The sequence below is a fragment of the Panulirus ornatus genome, chromosome 10 (assembly GCF_036320965.1).
Source record: "Panulirus ornatus isolate Po-2019 chromosome 10, ASM3632096v1, whole genome shotgun sequence".
Taxonomy (NCBI): Eukaryota; Metazoa; Arthropoda; class Malacostraca; order Decapoda; family Palinuridae; genus Panulirus; species Panulirus ornatus.
In genome coordinates this window covers 36991793-37014775 of record NC_092233.1, presented here as the reverse complement: position 1 = coordinate 37014775, position 22983 = coordinate 36991793, and the positions used below count along the sequence as shown (strand labels likewise).

General features: G+C 41.0%; 1 protein-coding gene across 1 annotated transcript in view; it reads right to left on the bottom strand.

Moving 5' to 3' along the window:
• The window catches only part of CSN6 (COP9 signalosome subunit 6), a 204364-nt gene that overhangs the window by 78587 nt on the left and 102794 nt on the right, over positions 1 to 22983 (bottom strand). Inside the window, exon 4 of the mRNA XM_071665791.1 lies at positions 9416 to 9547. Within this exon, the coding sequence (XP_071521892.1) occupies positions 9416 to 9547 (132 nt within the window). The remainder of the gene's footprint in view (positions 1 to 9415; positions 9548 to 22983) is intronic.

The following is a 22983-nucleotide window of genomic DNA, read 5'->3' as shown; positions in this document are numbered from 1 at the left end:
GAGCTGTGGTTTCAGGGCATTATACATGACAGATAGAGACTGAGTGTGAACGAATGTAGCCTTTGTTGTCTTTTCCTAGCGCTACCTTGCACACTTGCAGGGGGAGGGTTTGTCATTTCATGTGTTGGGGGTTGGCGACGGGAATGAATAAAGGCAGCAAGTATGAATTATTTATATGTCTATATATGTATATGTCTGTGTATTTATTTCATTTATTTTGCTTTGTCGCTGTCTCCCACATTAGCGCAAGGAAACAGATGAAAGAATGGCCCTACCCACCCACATACACATGTATATACATACACATCCACACACGCAAATATACATACCTATACATCTCAATGTATACATATATATACACACACACACATATACCTATATACACATGTACATAATTCATAGTCTGCCTTTATTAATTCCCATCACCACCCCGCCACACGATATAACAAACCCCCTCCCCCCTCATGTGTGTGAGGTAGCGCTAGGAAAAGACAACAAAGGCCCCATTCGTTCACACTCAGTCTCTAGCTGTCATGTAATAATGCACCGAAACCACAGCTTCCTTTCCACATTCAGGCCCCACAGAACTTTCCATAGTTTACCCCAGAGCTTCACATGCCCTGGTTCAATCCACTGACAGCATGTCGACCCCGGTATACAACATCGTTCCAATTCACTCTATTCCTTGCACGCCTTTCACCCTCCTGCATGTTCAGGCCCCAATCACTCAGAATCTTTTTCACTCCATCTTTCACCTCCAATTAGCTCTCCCACTTCTCCTTGTTCCCTCCATCTCTGACACATATAACCTCTTGGTCAATCTTTCCTCACTCATTCTCTCCATATGACCAAACCATTTCAAAACACCCTCTTCTGCTCTCTCAACCAGACTCTTTTTATTACCACACATCTCTCTTACCCTTACATTACTTACTCGATCAAACCACCTCACACCACACATTGTCCTCAAATATCTCATATCCAGTACATCTACCCTCCGCACAACTCTATCCATAGCCCACGCCTCGCAACCATATAAAATTGTTGGAACCACTATTCCTTCAAACATACTCATTTTTGCTTTCCGATATAATGCTTTCGACTTCCACACATTCTTCAACGCTCCGAGAATTTTCGCACCCTCCCCACCCTATGATTCACTTCCGCTTCCATGGTTCCATCTGCTGCCAAATCCACTCCCAGATATCTAAAACACTTCACTTCCTCCAGTTTTTATCCATTCAAACTTACCTCCACGTTGACTTGACCCTCAACCCTACTGTACCTAACAACCTTGCTCTTATTCACATTTACTCTCAGTTTTCTTCTTTCACACACTTTACCAAACTCAGTCACCAGCTTCTACAGTTTCTCACATGAATCAGCCACCAGCGCTGAATCATCAGTGAACAACAACTGACTCACTTCCCAAGCTCTCTCATCCATAACAGACTGCATACTTGCCCCTCTTTCCAAAACTCTTGCATTTACCTCCCTAACAACCCCATCCATAGACAAATTAAACAACCAAGGAGACATCACACACCCTAGCTGCAAACCTATATTCAATGAGAACCAATCACTTTCCTCTCTTCCTACACGTACACATCATTTACATCCTTGATAAAAACTTTTCACTGCTTCTAACACTTTGCCTCCCACACCATATATTCTTAATACCTTCCACAGAGCATCTCTATCAACTCTATCATATATGCCTTCTCCAGATCCATAAATGCTAAATACAAATCCATTTCCTTTCTAAGTATTTCTCTCATACATTCTTCAAAGCAAACACCTGATCCACACATCCTCTACCACTTCTGAAACCACACTGCTCTTCCCCAATCTGATGCTCTGTACATGCCTTCACCCTCTCAATCAATACCCTCCCATATAATTTACCAGGAATACTCAACAAACTTATACCTCTGTAATTTGAGCACTCGCCTTTGTCCCCTTTACCTTCGTACAATGGCACTATGCAAGCATTCCGCCAATCCTCAGGCACCTCACATATATTAAATAACCTTACCAACCAGTCAACAATACAGTCACCCCCTTTTTTTAATAAATTTCACTGCAATACCATCCAAACCCGCTGCCTAGCCAGCTTTCATTTCCCGCAACGCTTTTACTACCTCTTCTCTGTTTAAAAAATCATTTTCCCTAACCCTCTCACTTTGCACACCAACTCGACCAAAACACCCTATATCTGCCACTTTATCATCAGACACATTCAACAAACCTTTAAAATACTCACTCCATCTCCTTCTCACATCACCACTACTTGTTATCACCTGCCCATTAGCCCCCTTCACTGAAGTTCCCATTTGTTCCACTGTCTTACGCACTTTATTTACCTCCTTCCAAAACATCTTTTTATTCTACCTAAAATTTAATGATACTCTCACCCCAACTCTCATTTGCCCTCTTTTTCACCTCTTGCACCTTTCTCTTGACCTCTTTTTCACCTCTTGCACCTTTCTCTTGACCTCCTGCCTCTTTCTTTTATAAATCTCCCACTCATTGGCATTATTTCCCTGCAAACATTGTCCAAATGCCTCTCTCTTCTCTTTCACTAATAATCTTACTTCTTCATCCCACCACTCACTACCCTTTCTAATCTGCCCACCTCCCACACTTTTCATGCCACAAGCATCTTTTGTGCAAGCCATCACTGCTTCCCTAAATACATCCCATTCCTCTCCCACTCCCTTTACCTCCTTCGTTCTCAACTTTTTCCATTCTGTACTCAGTCTCTCCTGGTACTTCCTCACACAAGTCTCCTTCCCAAGCTCACTTACTCTCACCACTCTCTTCACCCCAACATTCTCTCTTCTTTTCTGAAAACCCCCACAAATCTTCACCTTCGCCTCCACAAGATAATGATCAGACATCCCTCCAGTTGCACCTATCAGCACATTAACATCCAAAAGTCTCTCCTTCGCACGCTTATCAATTAACAAGTAATTCAAGAACCCTCTCTGGCCATCTCTCCTACTTACATCAGAATATTTATGTATATCTCTCTTTTTAAACCAGTATTCCCAATCACCAGTCCTTTTTCAGCACAGAAATCTACAAGATCTTCACCATTTCCATTTACAACACTGAACACCCCATGCATACCAATTATTCCCTCAACTGCCACATTACTCACCTTTCCATTCAAATCACCCATCACTATAACCCGGTCTCGTGCATCAAAACTACTAACACACTCATTCAGCTGCTCCCAAAACACTTGCCCCTCATGATATTTCTTCTCATGCCCAGGTGCATATGCACCAATAATCACCCATCTCTCTCCATCAACTTTCAGTTTTACCCATATCAATCTAGAGTTTACTTTCTTACACTCTATCACATACTCCCACAACTCCTGTTTCAGGAGTAGTGCTACTCCTTCCCTTGCCCTTGTCCTCTCACTAACCCCTGACTTTACTACATTCCCAAATCACTCTTCCCCTTTACCCTTGAGCTTCGTTTCATTCAGAGCCAAAACATCCAGGTTCCTTTCCTCAAACATACTACCTATCTCTCCTTTTTTCTCATCTTGGTTACATCCACACACATTTAGACACCCCAATCTGAGCCTTCGAGGAGGATAAGCACTCCCCGCGTGACTCCTTCTTCTGTTTCCCCTTTTAGAAAGTTACAATACAAGGAGGGAAGGGTTTCCAGCACCCCGCTCCCGTCCCCTTTAGTCGCCTTCTACGACACGTGAGGAATACATACATATTATTATTATTTATCATACTTTGTCGCTGTCTCCCGCGTTTGCGAGGTAGCACAAGGAAACAGACGAAAGAAATGGCCCAACCCCCCCCATAAACATGTATATACATACGTCCACACACGCAAATATACATACCTACACAGTTTTCCATGGTTTACCCCAGATGCTTCACATGCCCTGATTCAATCCACTGACAGCACGTCAACCCCGGTATACCACATCGCTCCAATTCACTCTATTCCTTGCCCTCCTTTCACCCGCCTAACAGACCTTTCCATGGTTTACCCCAGACGTTTCACATGCTCTGGGGATTGGGAAGAAAGAATACTTAACATGCATTCCCTGCCAAAAGACGATTTTCTATCTAAGGCTAAGTCCCCTGTTCTTGATGCTACCTTGCTAACATGGGAAATGGCAAATGTGTATTTCCCGCGTGTCATAGAGGCAACTAAATGGGTCGATAATGGGGGACTGAAAATCCTCCCCTTCTTGTATTTCAATTTCTAGAAGAGGGAACAAAAGGAGTCAAGAGGGGAGTACTCATCCTCCTCGATGGGTAAGACAGATGTATAAATGAGTGTAGACATAAACAAGATGAAAAGAAAGGAGATATAGGTAGTATGTTAGAGGAAAGATACCTGGAGGCTCTGGCTCTTAGTGAAATGAAGCTTAACGGTAAAGGGGTAGAATGGTTTGGAAACATCTTTGAAGCAAAGTCAGGGGTTAGTGAGAGGACAAGAGCAAAGGTGAAAGTAACACTACTCCTGAAGCAGTTGTGGGAGTGTGTGTGAAAAGAGAGCAAGAAAGTAAGTTCAAGATTGATGCGAGTTAAACTGAAAGTGGAAGGCAAGAGATGAGTGATTATTTGAACTTATGCACATGGTTATGAGAAGAAAGATCATGAGACTCAAGTGTTGTGGTAGTGGCTGAGAAAGTGTGTCAGCAGTTCTTAATGAGAAGGTGAGTAATGTGGCAGTTGAGGGGTATAACTAGAGCGCATGGAGTATTCAGAGTTGTGAAAGGAAATGATGAAGAGCTTGTGGATTTGTGAGATGAGAAAAGACTGGTGACTGGGAATACCTGGTTTAAAAAGAGAGTTGTAGGAGTGTGTGATAGAGTGCAAGAAAGTAAATTCCAGATTGATATGAGTTAAACTGAAAGTGGAAGGCAAGAGATAGGTGTTGTTTGTGCTTATGCATGTGGTTATGAGAAGAGAGATCATGAGACTCAAGCGTTCTAGTACCAGCCAAGTAAAGGTGTCAGCAGTTTTCAATGTGAAGGTTAGTAATGTGGCAGTTAAAGGTATAACTGGAGCACATGGAGTACTCAGAGTTGTAAAAGGAAATGGTGAAGAGCTTGTGGATTTGTGAGCTGAAAAAGACTGGTGATTTGAAAAACCTGGTTTAAAAAAAGAGATATACACAAGTATACATACGTGAGTTAAAGAGATGATCAAAGGGTATTGTTAGATCACGTATTAAATTATTGGCATGTAAAAGAGAGACTTTTGAATGTAACTGTGCTGAAAGGGGCAGCTGGTGGGATGTCTGGTCACTATCTTGTGGAGGTGAAGGTGAAGATTCATAGAAGTCCAAAAAATAGAAGACAATGTCAGTGAGAAGAGAGTTGAGAGTAAGTGAACTTGGAAAGGAAACTTGTGTGAAGAAACATCAGGAAAGATTGAGTGTGGAATACCAAAAGGTGAGAGTAAATGAAGTAAGGAGAGTGGATGAGGAATGGGAGGAATTTGGGAAGCAATGATGGCAGATGCAGGAGATACCTGAGGCATGTGAAGGGTAAGAGGTGGGCAGATTAGAAAGGGTACTGAGTGGTGGGATGAAGTGAAGATGCTAGTGAAAGAGAAAAAAAAGGCATTTGGAAGGAACTAAAAAAAAAAAAGTGCAAACAAATGAATGGGAGATGTATAAGAGAAACCAGTGGATGGTCAAGAGGAAGGTGCAAGGGATGAAAAAGAAGACAAATGAGAGTTGGGGTGAGAAAGTACCATTAAAATTTAGGAAGAATAAAAAGAGGTTTTGAAGGGACGTAAATAATGTGAGAAAGACAAGAGAACAAATGGGAACATCAGTGAAGGGCACAAAAGGGGAAGTTATAACACGTAGTGATGGAGTGAGGAGATGGAGTGAGTACTTTGAAGTACTGTTTAATGTCTTTGATGATAGACTTGCAGATAGGGTATTTTGGTCAGGGTGGTGCGCAAGGAGTCAGGGAGAGTGGTGTGATGGAAAGAGAAGAGGTGGTAAAGGCCTTGCAGAAGATGAAATTCAGTAAGGCAGCAGGAGCAGATGGTACTGTAGTAGAATCTATTAAAAATGGGGGTGAATCTGTTGTTGATTGGTTGGTAAGGATATTCAATGCATTTATGGATCATGGTGAAGTGCCTGAGGAATAGAGGAGTGCATGTATAGTGCCACTGTCCAAAAGCAAAAGGGATAAACATGAGTGTTCAAACTATAGAGGCATAACTTTCTTGAGTACACCAGGAAAATTGTATAGGAGAGTACTGAGGGAGAGGGTGAAGGCATGTACAGAGCATAAGATTGCGGAGGAGCAGTGTGGTTTCAGAAGTGGTTGATGGATTTGTATGAGGCATTTATAGATCTGGATAAGGCATATGACAGGACTGATAAAGATGCCTTATGGAAGGTATCATGAATATATCGTGTGGGAGGGAAACTGTTAGAAGTAGAGAAGTTTTCATCAAGGGCGTAACGCGTGTGTATGAGCAAGAATAGTGATTGCTTACCAGTGAAGTTTGGTCTGTGGGAGGGGTGTGTGATGTTACCATGGTTGTTTAATTTGTTTATGAATGCAGTGGTTAGGGAGGTAAATGTAAGAGTGTTGAACAGAGGGGTGAGAATGCAGTCTGTTGGGGATAAGAGGGCCCACAAAGTGAGTCAGTTGGTGTTCAATGATGATACAGCACTGGTGGCTGATTCAAGTGAGAAACTGCATAAGTTGTTGACTGAGTTTGGAAAAGGGTGTAAAAGGAGAAAGCTGAGAGTAAATATGAATAAAAGAATAGTTATTAGGTTCAGCAGGGTTCATGGACAAGTTAGTTGGGATATGAGTTTGAATGAAGAAAAAGTGGAGAAAATCAAGTATTTTTGATACCTGCGAGTGGACTTGGAAACAAATGGAACTATGTAAGTGGAAGTGAGTCATATGGTGGGGAAGGGGGAGAAGGTTCTGGCAGCAATGAAGAATGTAAGGAAAGAGAGAATGCTACTGCAGAGAGCAAAAATGGGTATGTTTGAAGGAATAGTACTTCCAACAACATTACAAGGTTGCAAGGAAAGGGCTATAGATAGGGTTGTATGAAGGAAAGTGGATGTGTTGGAAATGAAATATTTGAGGACAATATGTGGTGTGAGGTGGTTTGATTGAGAAAGTAAAGAAAAGGTAAGAGAGATGGTTTACCCCAGACACTTCATATGCCCTGGTTTAGTTCACTGACAGTATACCACATCATTCCAATTCACTCTATTCCTTGCATGCCTCTCACCATCCTGTATGATCAGGCTCCAATCGCTCAAAATATTTCTCACTCCATCCTTCCAACTCCAATTTAGTCTCCTGCTTCTCCTTGTTCCCCCCACCTCTGATGCATATATCCTCTTTGTCAACCTTTCCTCATTCATTCTCTCAGTGCCCAAACCATTTCAACACACCCTCTTCTGCTTTCTCAACCACACTCTTATTGTTTCATCAAACCACCTCACACCACATACTGTCCTCAAACATTTCATTTCCAACACATCCATCCTCCTCCATACAACCCTACCGATAGCCCATGCCTTGCACCTATATAATATTGTTGGAACTACTATTTTTTCAAACATATCCATTTTTGCTCTCCAAGATAACATTCTCTCCACACATTCTTCATCACAACCTGAACATTTGCCCCCTCCCCCTTGATTGCCATATGGAGGGTAAAAAGAAAGAATGTTTCAGGGATGTCTTGGGAGTAAAGTCAGGGGTTGATGTGAGGTCAAAAGCTGAGGAAGAGGCTGAACTATTGCAGAAGCAGTTGTGGGAACGTGCAAGTTCAGGACTAATGCGGGTAAAGATCACAGTAGACTGCCAGAGATGGGTGACCATCAATACTTATGCACACTACAATGAGAAGAAAAATCAAGAAAAGCAAGTGTTCTGAGAGCAACCGTGCGACAGTGCCAACAGTTTTAATGCAAGAAACTGGTATTAGTGATGTGTGATTTATGTAGCAGAAGAAGGTGTAATGGGGAGGAGATGGAATAGCCATTAAAGTGAATGGAAATAGTGAAAAATGTTTGGAGTCTTGTGCTAAAAGGGTAATTAGGAATACCTGGCTTAAAAAAAGGACATGTGAGCAGGAAAGATGATCAGTGGGTAATTCTAGATCACATACTAATCAATAAGTGTGCAAAAGATACTTCTGGATGTCAATGTGCTGAGAGGGGCAGTTGGTAGGATGTCTAAGCATTACCTGGTAGTGGCAAGGGGTGAAGATCTGTAGAGGTTTTTGGAAAAGAAAAAACAATATAGATGAGAAGAGAGTGGTGACAGGAAGTGAGCTGTAAAAGAGACATATGAAGAATTACAAAAAAGAAAAAAGAAAAACTAAGCATATAATGGCAAAAGGTGAGAATAAACAAAGCTAGGTGAGTGGGTAAGGAATGGAAGGTATTTAAGGAACCAGTGTCAGTAGGTGTGAGAGAAGCATGTGGGAGGTGGGCATGTAAGAACAGTTTGTGAATGGTGGGACAATGAAGTAAAATGGCTAGTGAAAGGGAAGAGAGGTAAATGGGCAGCACTTACAGGGAAGGACTGCAAATGATTATGTGGTGTATAAGAGAAAGTGGCAGGAGGTTAAGAGGAAGGTGCAGAGGTTGAAAAAGAGGAAAGAAAAAGATGATGTTTGGGAAGGAGATTAACAGGGTGAGAAAAAAGTAAACAAATGAGAATGTTGAGGAAGTGATAAAATGGGGGAAGTGGTAACAGGTTCTGATGGGGTGAGTAACTTGAAGGACTGTTCTTGACATGGTAGCAGATGAGGGGTATTTGGGATGGGAAGGTATATAAAGTATGACAGTCATGGAAAGTAGGTTGGCAAAGAGAAGTATACCTGAGAACATTCCACAGAGAGTGTAACTTGGATATTTGGACTGCACCAGCAGGTCTTAATGAATCTCCTAGTATGAAGCTCTGCTGACATGCTTGGCACAGCCTCAACTACAAAGTCTATCACTCCCTGATTCCTGCATCTTATTTCCCTCAATATAATAATTGCAAAGAGGCCTTTCAATATTTACCATCCTCATAACTTAGCATTTACATGGACTGAATTTCAAGAAACATATACCACTGTGTTTCATCAATGGTGCAATAAAGTTTACAGTGATTCTGACCAGCAGCACCTTGGTGGCCAAAGGTTCAAGGAAGTGATCCCTCTGTTGGGTACCTGACTTCCTGTTGTAGACTATGCTATTCTTCCTAGGACAGGTTTAAAAACACAAAAACCCACAGTTTACTTAACCGTTAAGCTGAGAAAAAATATCATAAATGCTGAAGTAAAGCAAGGTATCTAATAACCCCATATAACCAAAGCATTCTGCAACCTCCACTGTTTCTTACCAAGCAGACCTGTTAGAAACCTAATATACTTACATTGCTCTTCTTTAAGTGTGTAATATTCCCGATTAATGATGATGTGGCCATCCAGTTCATCATAACTCAATTCAAAAGAATTCATTATCTCAACATGTCGGCCAGTCTGCTTACCAATCAGAGCTCCAAGTACTGTAAGTATATATGAGAAAATAAGCCTTCATATGCATTGTTAAGCTACAATAGCTATGTCACTCTGAAAGGTCAGGTTTCAAATTATAGAACTGTATTGTAATGATGATAGAGCCTTTAGAGAATACACTACATCAAAACGTATGAAGGGTTAAAGCCAAACTTATAAAACAGTTACAAACAATTCAAAACTAATCTCACTCAACAGGGTGTCCCTAAAAATTCCAGTCCTGTATTAAAGTTTCTATAACAACAAAACCTGAGATAAAATCATTCAGTTTTTTGCATTTAGTTGCTTAATTAATCTTTTCCTTTCAGCTTGTATTCAGTGAATAATTACTAATGATCAACAGCTAAATGAAAATAGCAACTCCCTCCAAATCAACAATAGGACACGGTTCAACTTCCAGAGACAGGATGCACACCTGACTCACCTCGAAGAGGATGTCCAAGCATTGCAGAGAAAATCAAATGGGAGAGTTATTGTATAGAAGCAAAGAAAAACTTTAAAAATTGATATGTAAAAAGTTATTTGCCTTATCAACATAATACAAACCCTGTAAATTATGAGAGCTTAATATTAAAGGTAACCACTCTCTTGACCAATGGCTTCCTGCTGACAGATGTGGTGCTTCTCTGCATTACCATGATCTGATGACCATTTGTTTTTTCATAGGTTATTTTTCCAAAAACTGTCACAGTCCATGGATCAGACAAACACAAACATTATAAAAAACAAAGAAGGGATAGGAGCACAGAGTGAAGCATTCACCCTTGGTGATGTCTGAACAAGAAATGAAGGTAGAGGGGCTGAAATAGTCATACAAATGAACCTCAAGAAGCATCAGATCTGGCAGGCCCAAGGATAGTGTTCCAGGATTAATAACATAGAACCAAATATACCATTAAAAACTACAGTATATATATGTGAAGCGTCTGGGGTAAAACATGGAAAGCTGTGTAGGTATGTATATTTGCGTGTGTGGACGTATGTATATACATGTGTATGGGGGTGGGTTGGGCCATTTCTTTCGTCTGTTTCCTTGCGCTACCTCGCAAACGCGGGAGACAGCGACAAAGTATAATAGATATAAATAGATATGTATATATATATATATATATATATATATATATATATATATATATATATATATATATATATATATATATATATATATTGTTGTTCGCTGATGATACAGCGCTGGTGGCTGATTCATGTGAGAAACTGCAGAAGCTTGTGACTGAGTTTGGTAAAGTGTGTGGAAGAAGAAAGTTAAGAGTAAATGTGAATAAGAGCAAGGTTATTAGGTACAGTAGGGTTGAGGGTCAAGTCAATTGGGAGGTGAGTTTGAATGGAGAAAAACTGGAGGAAGTGAAGTGTTTTAGATATCTGGGAGTGGATCTGGCAGCGGATGGAACCATGGAAGCGGAAGTGGATTATAGGGTGGGGGAGGGGGTGAAAATTCTGGGAGCCTTGAAGAATGTGTGGAAGTCAAGAACATTATCTCGGAAAGCAAAAATGGGTATGTTTGAAGGAATAGTGGTTCCAACAATGTTGTATGGTTGCAAGGCGTGGGCTATGGATAGAGTTGTGTGCAGGAGGATGGATGTGCTGGAAATGAGATGTTTGAGGACAATGTGTGGTGTGAGGTGGTTTGATCGAGTGAGTAACGTAAGGGTAAGAGAGATGTGTGGAAATAAAAAGAGCGTGGTTGAGAGAGCAGAAGAGGGTGTTTTGAAGTGGTTTGGGCACATGGAGAGGATGAGTGAGGAAAGATTGACCAAGAGGATATATGTGTCGGAGGTGGAGGGAACGAGGAGAAGAGGGAGACCAAATTGGAGGTGGAAAGATGGAGTGAAAAAGATTTTGTGTGATCGGGGCCTGAACATGCAGGAGGGTGAAAGGAGGGCAAGGAATAGAGTGAATTGGAGCGATGTGGTATACCGGGGTTGACGTGCTGTCAGTGGATTGAATCAAGGCATGTGAAGCGTCTGGGGTAAACCATGGAAAGCTGTGTAGGTGTGTATATTTACGTGTGTGGACGTATGTATATACATGTGTATGGGGGGGGGTTGGGCCATTTCTTTCGTCTGTTTCCTTGTGCTACCTCGCAAACGTGGGAGACAGCGACAAAGTATAATAAATAAAATAATATAATATATATATGTACCAATAAATATAAAATACAATAAATTCTAGTAAATAAAAGCAAAAAAATAAACAAACATAATTCCAACACTTAAGTTTACTATTGTTCCTTATTTGCTTGCTGATGGTGATGGAAAGAGAGGAGAGCAGAGGAGTTACTGAGGAAGGGGGTCATCTAGGTGAGATGAAGTAGTTTGCAAAGGTGTTTGTGATGGTCTCATGTGGGTTCTGTTCTTAAGTCACTACATATACACAAAAAATGTAGCATTCTATGACTAGAGACTGTATCCACATGCCGAGGACTGCAAGGTGGAACTGTGCATACTTATAACATACGCAGGTGCACTTCTTGTATAATGTTGGCTACGCAAAAACACCATGCTGCCAGCCAAATGATGATCACATTATACCAAACATAAATCCATCGGTAAATTACAAGAAGAGTAAACAGACCATGCACATTATTCTAAAAATGGCATAAATCACGAGGGTAAAGAGTGGTGGGATGAAGAAGTAAGATTATTAGTGAAAGAGAAGAGAGGCATTTGGCCAAGTTTTGCAGGGAAATAGTGCAAATGACTGGGAGATGTATAACAGAAAGAGGCAGGAAGTCAAGGGAAAGGTGCACGAGGTGAAAAAGAGGGCTAATGAAAGTTAGGGTGAGAGAATATCATCAAATTCTAGGGAGAGTTAAAAGATGTTTTGAAAGGAGGTAAATAAAGTACACAAGACAAGAGAACAAATGGGAACATCGGTGAAGGGGGCTAATGGAGAGGTGATAACAAGTAGTGGTGATGTGAGGAGATGGAGTGAGTATTTTGAAGGTTTGATGAATGTGTTATATGATAGAGTGGCAGATATAGGGTGTTTTGGATGAGGTGGTGTGCAAAGTGAGAGGGTTAGGGAGAATAATTTGGTAAAACAGAGAAGAGGTAGTAAAAGCTTTGCGGAAGATGAAAGCTGGCAAGGCAGTGGGTTTGGATGGTATTGCAGTGGAATTTATCAAAAAAGGGGGTGGCTGTGTTGCTGACTGGTTGGTAAGGATATATAATGTATGTATGACTCATGGTGAGGTGCCTGAGGATTGGTGGAATGCATGCATAGTGCCATTGTACAAAGGCAAAGGGGATAAAGGTGAGTATTCAAATTACAGAGGTATAAGTTTGTTGGGTACTCCTGGTAAATTATATGTGAGGGTATTGATTGAGAGAGTGAAGGCACGTACAGAGCATCAGATTGGGGAAGAGCAGTGTGGTTTCAGAAGTGGTAGAGGATGTGTGGATCAGGTGTTTGTTTGAAGAATGTATGTGAGAAATACTTAGAAAAGCAAATGGATTTGTATGTAACATTTATGGATCTGGAGAAGGCATATGATAAGAGTTGATAGAGATGCTCTGTGGAGGGTATTAAGAGTATATGGTGTGGGAGGCAAGTTGTTAGAAGCAGTGAAAAGTTTTTATCAAGAATGTAAGGCATGTGTATGAGTAGGAAGAGAGGAGAGTGATTGGTTCTCAGTGAATGTCGGTTTGCGCCAGGGGTGCGTGATGTCTCGATGGTTGTTTAATTTGTTTATGGATGGGGTTGTAGGAGAGGTGAATGCAAAAGTTTCGAAAGAGGGGCAAGTATGCAGTCTGTTGTGAATGAGAGAGCTTGGGAAGTGTGTCAGATGTTCGCTGATGATACAGCGCTGGTAGCTGATTCATGTGAGAAACTGCAGAAGCTGGTGACTGAGTTTGGTAAAGTGTGTGAAAGAAGAAAGCTGAGAGTAAATGTGAATAAGAGCAAAGTAATAGACACAGTAGGGTTGAGGGAGAAGTCAATTGGGAGCTAAGTTTGAATGGAGAAAATCTGGAGGAAGTAAAGTGTGTTAGATATCTGGGAGTGGATTTGGCAGCGGATGGAACCATGGAAGCGGAAGTGAGTTACACGGTGGGGGAGGGGCAAAAGTTCTGAGAGTTGAAAAATGTGTGGAAGGCAAGAACATTATCTTGAAAGCAAAAATGGGTATGTTTGAAGGAATGGTGGTTCCAACAATGTTATATGGTTGTGAGGCATGGGCTATAGATAGAGTTGTGTGGAGGAGTCCCACACCATATATTCTTAATACCTTCCACAGAGCATCTCTATCAACTCTATCATATGCCTTCTCCAGATCCATAAATGCTACATACAAATCCATTTGTTTTTCTAAGTACTTCTCACATATATTCTTCAAAGCAAACACCTGATCCACACATCCTCTACCACTTCTGAAACCACACTGCTCTTCCCCAATCTGATGCTCTGTACATGCCTTCACCCTCTCAATCAATACCCTCCCATATAATTTATCAGGAATACTCAACAAACTTATTTCTCTGTAATTTGAGCACTCTTATCCCCTTTGCCTTTGTGCAATGGCACTATGCACACATTCCGCCAATCCTCAGGCACCTCACCATGAGTCATACATACATTAAATAACCTTACCAACCAGTCAACAATAATGTGCTGAGAGGTGCAACTGGAGGGATGTCTGATCATTATCTTGTGGAGGCTTAGGTGAAGATTTGTATGGGTTTTCAGAAAAGAAGAGTGAATGTTGGGGTGAAGAGGGTGGTGAGAGTAAGTGAGCTTATGAAGGAGACTTGTGTGAGGAAGTACCAGCAGAGACTGGGTACAGAATGGAAAAAGGTGAGAACAATGGAAGTAAGGGGAGTGGGGGAGGAATGGGATGTATTTAGGGAATTAGTGATGGAGTGCGCAAAAGATACTTGTGGCATGAGAAGCGTGGGAGGTGGGTTGATTAGAAAGGGTAGTGAGTGGTGCGATGAAGAAGTAAGATTATTAGTGAAAGAGTAGAGAGAGGCATTTGGAGGATTTTTGCAGGGAAAAAATGCAATTGTGTGGGAGATGTATACAAGAAAGAGAGAGGAGGTCAAGAGAAAGGTGCAAGAGGTGAAAAAGAGGGCAAATGAGAGTTGGGGTGAGAGAGTATCATTAAATCTTAGGGAGAATAAAAAGATGTTCTGGAAGGAGGTAAATAAAGTGCGTAAGACAAAGGAGCAAATGGGAACTTCAGTGAAGGGCACAAATGGGGAGGTGATAACAAGTAGTGGTGATGTGAGAAGGAGATGGAGTGAGTATTTTGAAGGTTTGTTGAATGTGTTTGATGATAGAGTGGCAGATATAGGGTGTTTTGGTCGAGGTGGTGTGCAAAGTGAGAGGGCTAGGGAAAATGATTTGGTAAACAGAGAAGAGGTAGTAAAAGCTTTGCAGAAGATGAAAGCCGGCAAGGCAGCAGGTTTGGATGGTACTGCAGTGGAATCTATCAAAAAAGGGGTACGAGAGATGTGTGGTAATAAAATGAGTGTGGTTGAGAGAGCATAAGAGGGTGTTTTGAAATGGTTTGGTCACATGGAGAGAATGAGTGAGGAAAGACTGACAAAAAGGATATATGTGTCAGTGGTGGAGGGAACGAGGAGAAGTGGGAGACCAAATTGGAGGTGGAAGGATGGAGTGAAAAAGATTTTTAGCGACTGGGGCCTGAACATGCAGGAGGGTGAAAAGTGTGCAAGAAATAGAGTGAATTGGAACAAGGGGGTATACCAGGGTCGACATGGTGTCAATGGATTGAACCAGGGCATGTGAAGCGTCTGGGGTAAACCATGGAAAGTTTGGTGGGGCCTGGATGTGGAAAGGGAGCTGTGGTTTCAGTGCATTATATATGACAGCTAAAGACTGAGTGTGAACGAATGTGGCCTTTCTTGTCTTTTCATAGCACTACCTCGCACACATGCGGTGGGAGGGGGTTGTCATTTCATATGTGGCAGGGTTGTGACGGGAATGAATAAAGACAGCAAGTATGAATTACGTATGTGTGTATATATGTATATGTCTGTGTATGTATATATATGTATACATTGGAATGTATAGGTATGTATATGTGTGTGTGTGGACGAGTATGTATATACATGTGTATGTGGGTGGGTTGGGCCATTCTTTCGTCTGTTTCCTTGCGCTACCTCGCTAACATGGGAGACAGCGACAAAGTACAATAAATAAATAAAACAAATATGAAGAGATCTCTGAAGAGTATTAAAACAAAACACTCATCAAACCATTAGATTCTTAATCCTAATGAATACACTAATCCTGTAGCTGAGTGGAATTATAGGTAAGCAGATGGCAGATGCTGGACTGACAGCTTCACAGTTAGTGGTCCTGAGCAGTGAGGCGTACAGCACATATCTGCATATGGTGAGTTTAGGATAATTCCCTCTCATTTAAAGTACTTTGTAGCTTTCATTTTTCTCATGAGAAAATGATTCAGTGCAATAAAATTAATAACAGGACGAATGCATGCCTCGAGAGGAATCACTTTCGGTATAGGACTATCGTGTTTTCTCCTAATTCTTCTTTAAGACACAGATGGTAGATATACTGACACACTATACTGACCACACATTTCTTTCACTGATGCCACTTTATAAAGCTTCTGTATAATTGATAATTTCTTGAGAACAGCAAGTGTATAATGCTTACATATGACAGGATTGAACTTGTTACTTGGGTGTAATCTCTTCTTGGAATCTATAGAGAGCTCAAAATGTTATAACTTGTCCAGAGAAGAAAGGTGGATATGTACTCAAATGAACAAGAATACTGGATCTGCGAGAATACCGAGCCAGATACAGGTTCAATGGCTAGCTCAAATAATACATTAGTACAGTCAATCATTCAATGACAATCATTTGTATTTGCCTATCTTTTAAGTCTTAATGATTGTTTCATTTATTGCTTTATTACATTTTTCAGTAAGTTAAATAAACCATAAGTTTAAAGAGTACACAGGTGCACATACTAAAAGGAGTTACTAACATTGGCTGGGTGCCCAAGATTTTAAGATAGCTAACTGCATCTGAACTTGTAATAAGGGTGTGACTCCTTCAATTACATAATAAGATTCTCTGTTTCAGCTTAGTTTCTTAATACCTGTTTAAATATGTACATTACTCTTACATTTTACAGTAAATTACATGAATATACCTGTACATATAAAAAATTTCACTACATCAGGCACAACCCCACATTATTACAATAGCCCACTGAGGCTGAGTTTACAAGGAAGAAATTTCTTTTTCAACTATACAATAATATACTCTACCTTTTCTTCATTTCTTAGTCTTAATAATTGTCTGGCATACAGTTTTATGTATTTTGTAGCAAATCACATGATAAATGACATGAAAGTGTATATATATGTAAACATATACGCAGATATGGGTCACTAGGTACAGCATGGATTGCCTTAATGATCAAAGCATCTAACAGCAGAATGACAATTTTTCAAACCATTGAAATTTTGGAGGACTACGTCAAATTGTTTGATTTCCAATGTGCATAACAAAATTTACTTTTTTCCTGGATTATCAGTGTTATTTTTTGTTTAAGTCTAAAAAGTATAGAAAATGCTATTATTCCCTTAAAACTTTGCTTTTAAGATTAAGACAGTGATATTTTGAAATTTACCTATTTTTCAGAACATTCCAAATTGATTCAGTGCTGAGTAGCTGATAAGAACCTTCTAGAAATTTCCAGTAATATAATTAGTAGCATAAATATAAGGGTCTCAAGCCAACCAGTTCAATTTAGATCTAGCTGCCCAAGTGGATACATATACATACATTTCTCTGAGATGACATCTAGATGCAGCAAGCATCTGGCAGACACATTTTGCTATGTCTGTAGCCAATTCATCAATTCATGAGTGTAAAAGTATTCTGTGGCAGCATCTGCTAAGATGTGCAAGGACTACAATGTATATTTCAACATGCCTGTCTGGGATCAAGACAAATTCTGGGCACCTCATTTCACCTGCAAGCACTGAAAAAAAAACTCTACAAGGTAAGATAGGCAATTCTTGCTCCATTTGGATGACGGAATTCCACGTTATAAAATTTCTAGAATTTTAAAATTTATTTAAGATTTTGTGTGATCGGGGCCTGAACATGCAGGAGGGTGAAAGGAGGGCAAGGAATAGAGTGAATTGGAGCGATGTGGTATACCGGGGTTGACGTGCTGTCAGTGGATTGAATCAAGGCATGTGAAGCGTCTGGGGTAAACCATGGAAAGCTGTGTAGGTATGTATATTTGCGTGTGTGGACATATGTATATACATGTGTATGGGGGGGGGGTTGGGCCATTTCTTTCGTCTGTTTCCTTGCGCTACCTCGCAAACGCGGGAGACAGCGACAAAGTATAAAAAAAAAAAAAAAAAATCTTTTTATTCTATCAAAAAAATATATATGGAATATGTTGAGAGAATCTCTTACATATTAATCATGGGAGATATAAATTTATATACAAATATATATATTTTTTCATATTCACAATTTCATAGTGTTCTTCTGCAGGATGGCAGAAGAGAGCCATCCAAAGAATTTGGTAGGAATCCAATGACCACTGAAGCAATTGCTACTTCTGCATGGGAGACCCTTCCAAATGTTGGACTGGCAACAATGCACCTGCTATCATATATCCAGACCTTCACTGCACATAAAATTAGGTCTTATGCTGTCAATGGACTGAACCAGGGCATGTGAAGCATCTGGGGTAAACCATGGAAAGGTCTGTGGGCCCTGGATGTGGTAAGGGAGCTGTGGTTTCAGTGCACTACACATAACAGCTAGAGATTGAGTGTGAGCGAATGTGGCCTTTTCTTGTCTTTTCCAGGTGCTACCTTGCTGTACTGGTGGGGGGATTTCATGTGTGGTAGGGCAGTGATGGGAATGGATGACGGCAGCAAGTACACATATGTGTACATATGCATGTGTCTGTGTATGTATAAGCATGTATACAATGATATGTATTTGTGCATGTAGGGGCATTTATGAGTGGATGGGCCATTCTTTGTCTGTTTCCTTGCGCTACCTCACTGACACGGGAAACAGTGGTTTACTACACTAATATTAGAATAATAATGAAACAATATGTCACAGTTCTAAACAAGGGTCTGCGACCTTCAAGTACCTTCAAGACTTCTTCCCTAAGCTGTCTGAGGCAAAGGTTAAAGCCGGTGTGTGGCAGGATAGTGATGGGAATGGATGAAGGCAGCAAGTACACATATGTGTACATATGTATGTGTCTGTGTATGTTTATGCATGTATACATTGATATATATATGTGCATGTATGGGCGTTTATGTATATATATATATATATATATATATATATATATATATATATATATATATATATATATATATATATATATATTTTTCTTTTCTTTCAAACTATTCGCCATTTCCCGCATTAGCGAGGTAGCGTTAAGAACAGAGAACTGGGCCTTTGAGGGAAATCCTCACCCTCAACCCTACTGTACCTAATAACCTTGCTCTTATTCACATTTACTCTTAACTTTCTTCTTCCACACACTTTACCAAACTCAGTCACCAGCTTCTGCAGTTTCTCACATGAATCAGCCACCAGCGCTGTATCATCAGCGAACAACAACTGACTCACTTCCCATATATATATATATATATATATATATATATATATATATATATATATATATATATATATATATATATATATATATTTCTTTTTTTGCTTTGTCGCTGTCTCCCGCGTTTGTGAGGTAGCGCAAGGAAACAGACGAAAGAAATGGCCCAACCCACCCCCATACACATGTATATGCATACGTCCACACACGCAAATATACATACTTACACAGCTTTCCATGATTTACCCCAGACGCTTCACATGCCTTGATTCAATCCACTGACAGCACGTCAACCCCGGTATACCACATCGATCCAATTCACTCTATTCCTTGCCCTCCTTTCACCCTCCTGCATGTTCAGGCCCCGATCACACAAAATCTTTTTCACTCCATCTTTCCACCTCCAACTTGGTCTCCCTCTTCTCCTCGTTCCCTCCACCTCCGACACATATATCCTCTTGGTCAATCTCTCCTCACTCATTCTCTCCATGTGACCAAACCATTTCAAAACACCCTCTTCTGCTCTCTCAACCACGCTCTTTTTATTTCCACACATCTCTCTTACCCTTACGTTACTTACTCGATCAAACCACCTCACACCACACATTGTCCTCAAACATCTCATTTCCAGCACATCCATCCTCCTGCGCACAACTCTATCCATAGTCCACGCCTCGCAACCATACAACATTGTTGGAACCACTATTCCTTCAAACATACCCATTTTTGCTTTCCGAGATAATGTTCTCAACTTCCACACATCTTCAAGGCTCCCAGAATTTTCGCCCCCTCCCCCACCCTATGATCCACTTCCGCTTCCATGGTTCCATCTGCTGCCAGATCCACTCCCAGATATCTAAAACACTTCACTTCCTCCAGTTTTTCTCCATTCAAACTCACCTCCCAATTGACTTGACCCTCAACCCTACTGTACCTAATAACCTTGCTCTTATTCACATTTACTCTTAACTTTCTTCTTTCACACACTTTACCAAACTCAGTCACATATATATATATATATATGTGAATACCTGGTTTAAAAAGCGAGATATACATAAGTATACTTATGTAAGTAGGAGAGATGGCCAGAGAGCGTTATTGGATTACGTGTTAATTGACAGGCGTGCGAAAGAGAGACTTTTGGATGTTAATGTGCTGAGAGGTGCTACTGGAGGGATGTCTGATCATTATCTTGTGGAGGCTAAGGTGAAGATTAGTATGGGTTTTCAGAAAAGAGGAGTGAATGTTGGGGTGAAGAAGGTGGTGAGAGTAAGTGAGCTTGGGAAGGAGACCTGTGTGGGGAAGTACCAGGAGAGACTGTGTACAGAATGGAAAAAGGTGAGAACAATGGAAGTAAGGGGAGTGGGGGAGGAATGGGATGTATTTAGGGAATCAGTGATGGATTGCGCAAAAGATGCTTGTGGCATGAGAAGAGTGGGAGGTGGGCTGTTTAGAAAGGGTAGTGAGTGGTGGGATGAAGAAGTAAGAGTATTAGTGAAAGAGAAGAGAGAGGCATTTGGACGATTTTTGCAGGGAAAAAATGCAATTGAGTGGGAGATGTATAAAAGAAAGAGACAGGAGGTCAAGAGAAAGGTGCAAGAGGTGAAAAAAAGGGCAAATGAGAGTTGGGGTGAGAGACTATCAGTAAATTTTAGGGAGAATAAAAAGATGTTCTGGAAGGAGGTAAATAGGGTGCGTAAGACAAGGGAGCAAATGGGAACTTCAGTGAAGGGCGTAAATGGGGAGGTGATAACAAGTAGCGGTGATGTGAGAAGGAGATGGAATGAGTATTTTGAAGGTTTGTTGAATGTGTCTGATGACAGAGTGGCAGATATAGGGTGTTTTGGTCGAGGTGGTGTGCAAAGTGAGAGGGTTAGGGAAAATGATTTGGTAAACAGAGAAGAGGTAGTAAAAGCTTTGCGGAAGATGAAAGCCGGCAAGGCAGCAGGTTTGGATGGTATTGCAGTGGAATTTATTAAAAAAGGGGGTGACTGTATTGTTGACTGGTTGGTAAGGTTATTTAATGTATGTATGACTCATGGTGAGGTGCCTGAGGATTGGCGGAATGCGTGCATAGTGCCATTGTACAAAGGCAAAGGGGATAAGAGTGAGTGCTCAAATTACAGAGGTATAAGTTTGTTGAGTATTCCTGGTAAATTATATGGGAGGGTATTGATTGAGAGGGTGAAGGCATGTACAGAGCATCAGATTGGGGAAGAGCAGTGCGGTTTCAGAAGTGGTAGAGGATGTGTGGATCAGGTGTTTGCTTTGAAGAATGTATGTGAGAAATACTTAGAAAAGCAAATGGATTTGTATGTAGCATTTATGGATCTGGAGAAGGCATATGATAGAGTTGATAGAGATGCTCTGTGGAAGGTATTAAGAATATATGGTGTGGGAGGAAAGTTGTTAGAAGCAGTGAAAAGTTTTTATCGAGGATGTAAGGCATGTGTACGTGTAGGAAGAGAGGAAAGTGATTGGTTCTCAGTGAATGTAGGTTTGCGGCAGGGATGTGTGATGTCTCCATGGTTGTTTAATTTGTTTATGGATGGGGTTGTAAGGGAGGTAAATTTTTTTTTTTTTTTTTTTTTTTATACTTTGTCGCTGTCTCCCGCGTTTGCGAGGTAGCACAAGGAAACAGACGAAAGAAATGGCCCAACCCCCCCCCATACACATGTACATACACACGTCCACACACGCAAATATACATACCTACACAGATTTCCATGGTTTACCCCAGACGCTTCACATGCCTTGATTCAATCCACTGACAGCACGTCAACCCCTGTATACCACATCGCTCCAATTCACTCTATTCCTTGCCCTCCTTTCACCCTCCTGCATGTTCAGGCCCCGATCACACAAAATCTTTTTCACTCCATCTTTCCACCTCCAATTTGGTCTCCCTCTTCTCCTCGTTCCCTCCACCTCCGACACATATATCCTCTTGGTCAATCTTTCCTCACTCATTCTCTCCATGTGCCCAAACCATTTCAAAACACCCTCTTCTGCTCTCTCAACCACGCTCTTTTTACTTCCACACATCTCTCTTACCCTTACGTTACTTACTCGATCAAACCACCTCACACCACACATTGTCCTCAAACATCTCATTTCCAGCACATCCATCCTCCTGCGCACAACTCTATCCATAGCCCACGCCTCGCAACCATACAACATTGTTGGAACTACTATTCCTTCAAACATACCCATTTTTGCTTTCCGAGATAATGTTCTCGACTTCCACACATTTTTCAAGGCTCCCAAAATTTTCGCCCCCTCCCCCACCCTATGATCCACTTCCGCTTCCATGGTTCCATCCGCTGACAGATCCACTCCCAGATATCTAAAACACTTCACTTCCTCCAGTTTTTCTCCATTCAAACTCACCTCCCAATTGACTTGACCCTCAACCCTACTGTACCTAATAACCTTGCTCTTATTCACATTTACTCTTAACTTTCTTCTTCCACACACTTTACCAAACTCAGTCACCAGCTTCTGCAGTTTCTCACATGAATCAGCCACCAGCGCTGTATCATCAGCGAACAACAACTGACTCACTTCCCAAGCTCTCTCATCCCCAACAGACTTCATACTTGCCCCTCTTTCCAGGACTCTTGCATTTACCTCCCTAACAACCCCATCCATAAACAAATTAAACAACCATGGAGACATCACACACCCCTGCCGCAAACCTACATTCACTGAGAACCAATCACTTTCCTCTCTTCCTACACGTACACATGCCTTACATCCTCGATAAAAACTTTTCACTGCTTCTAACAACTTGCCTCCCACA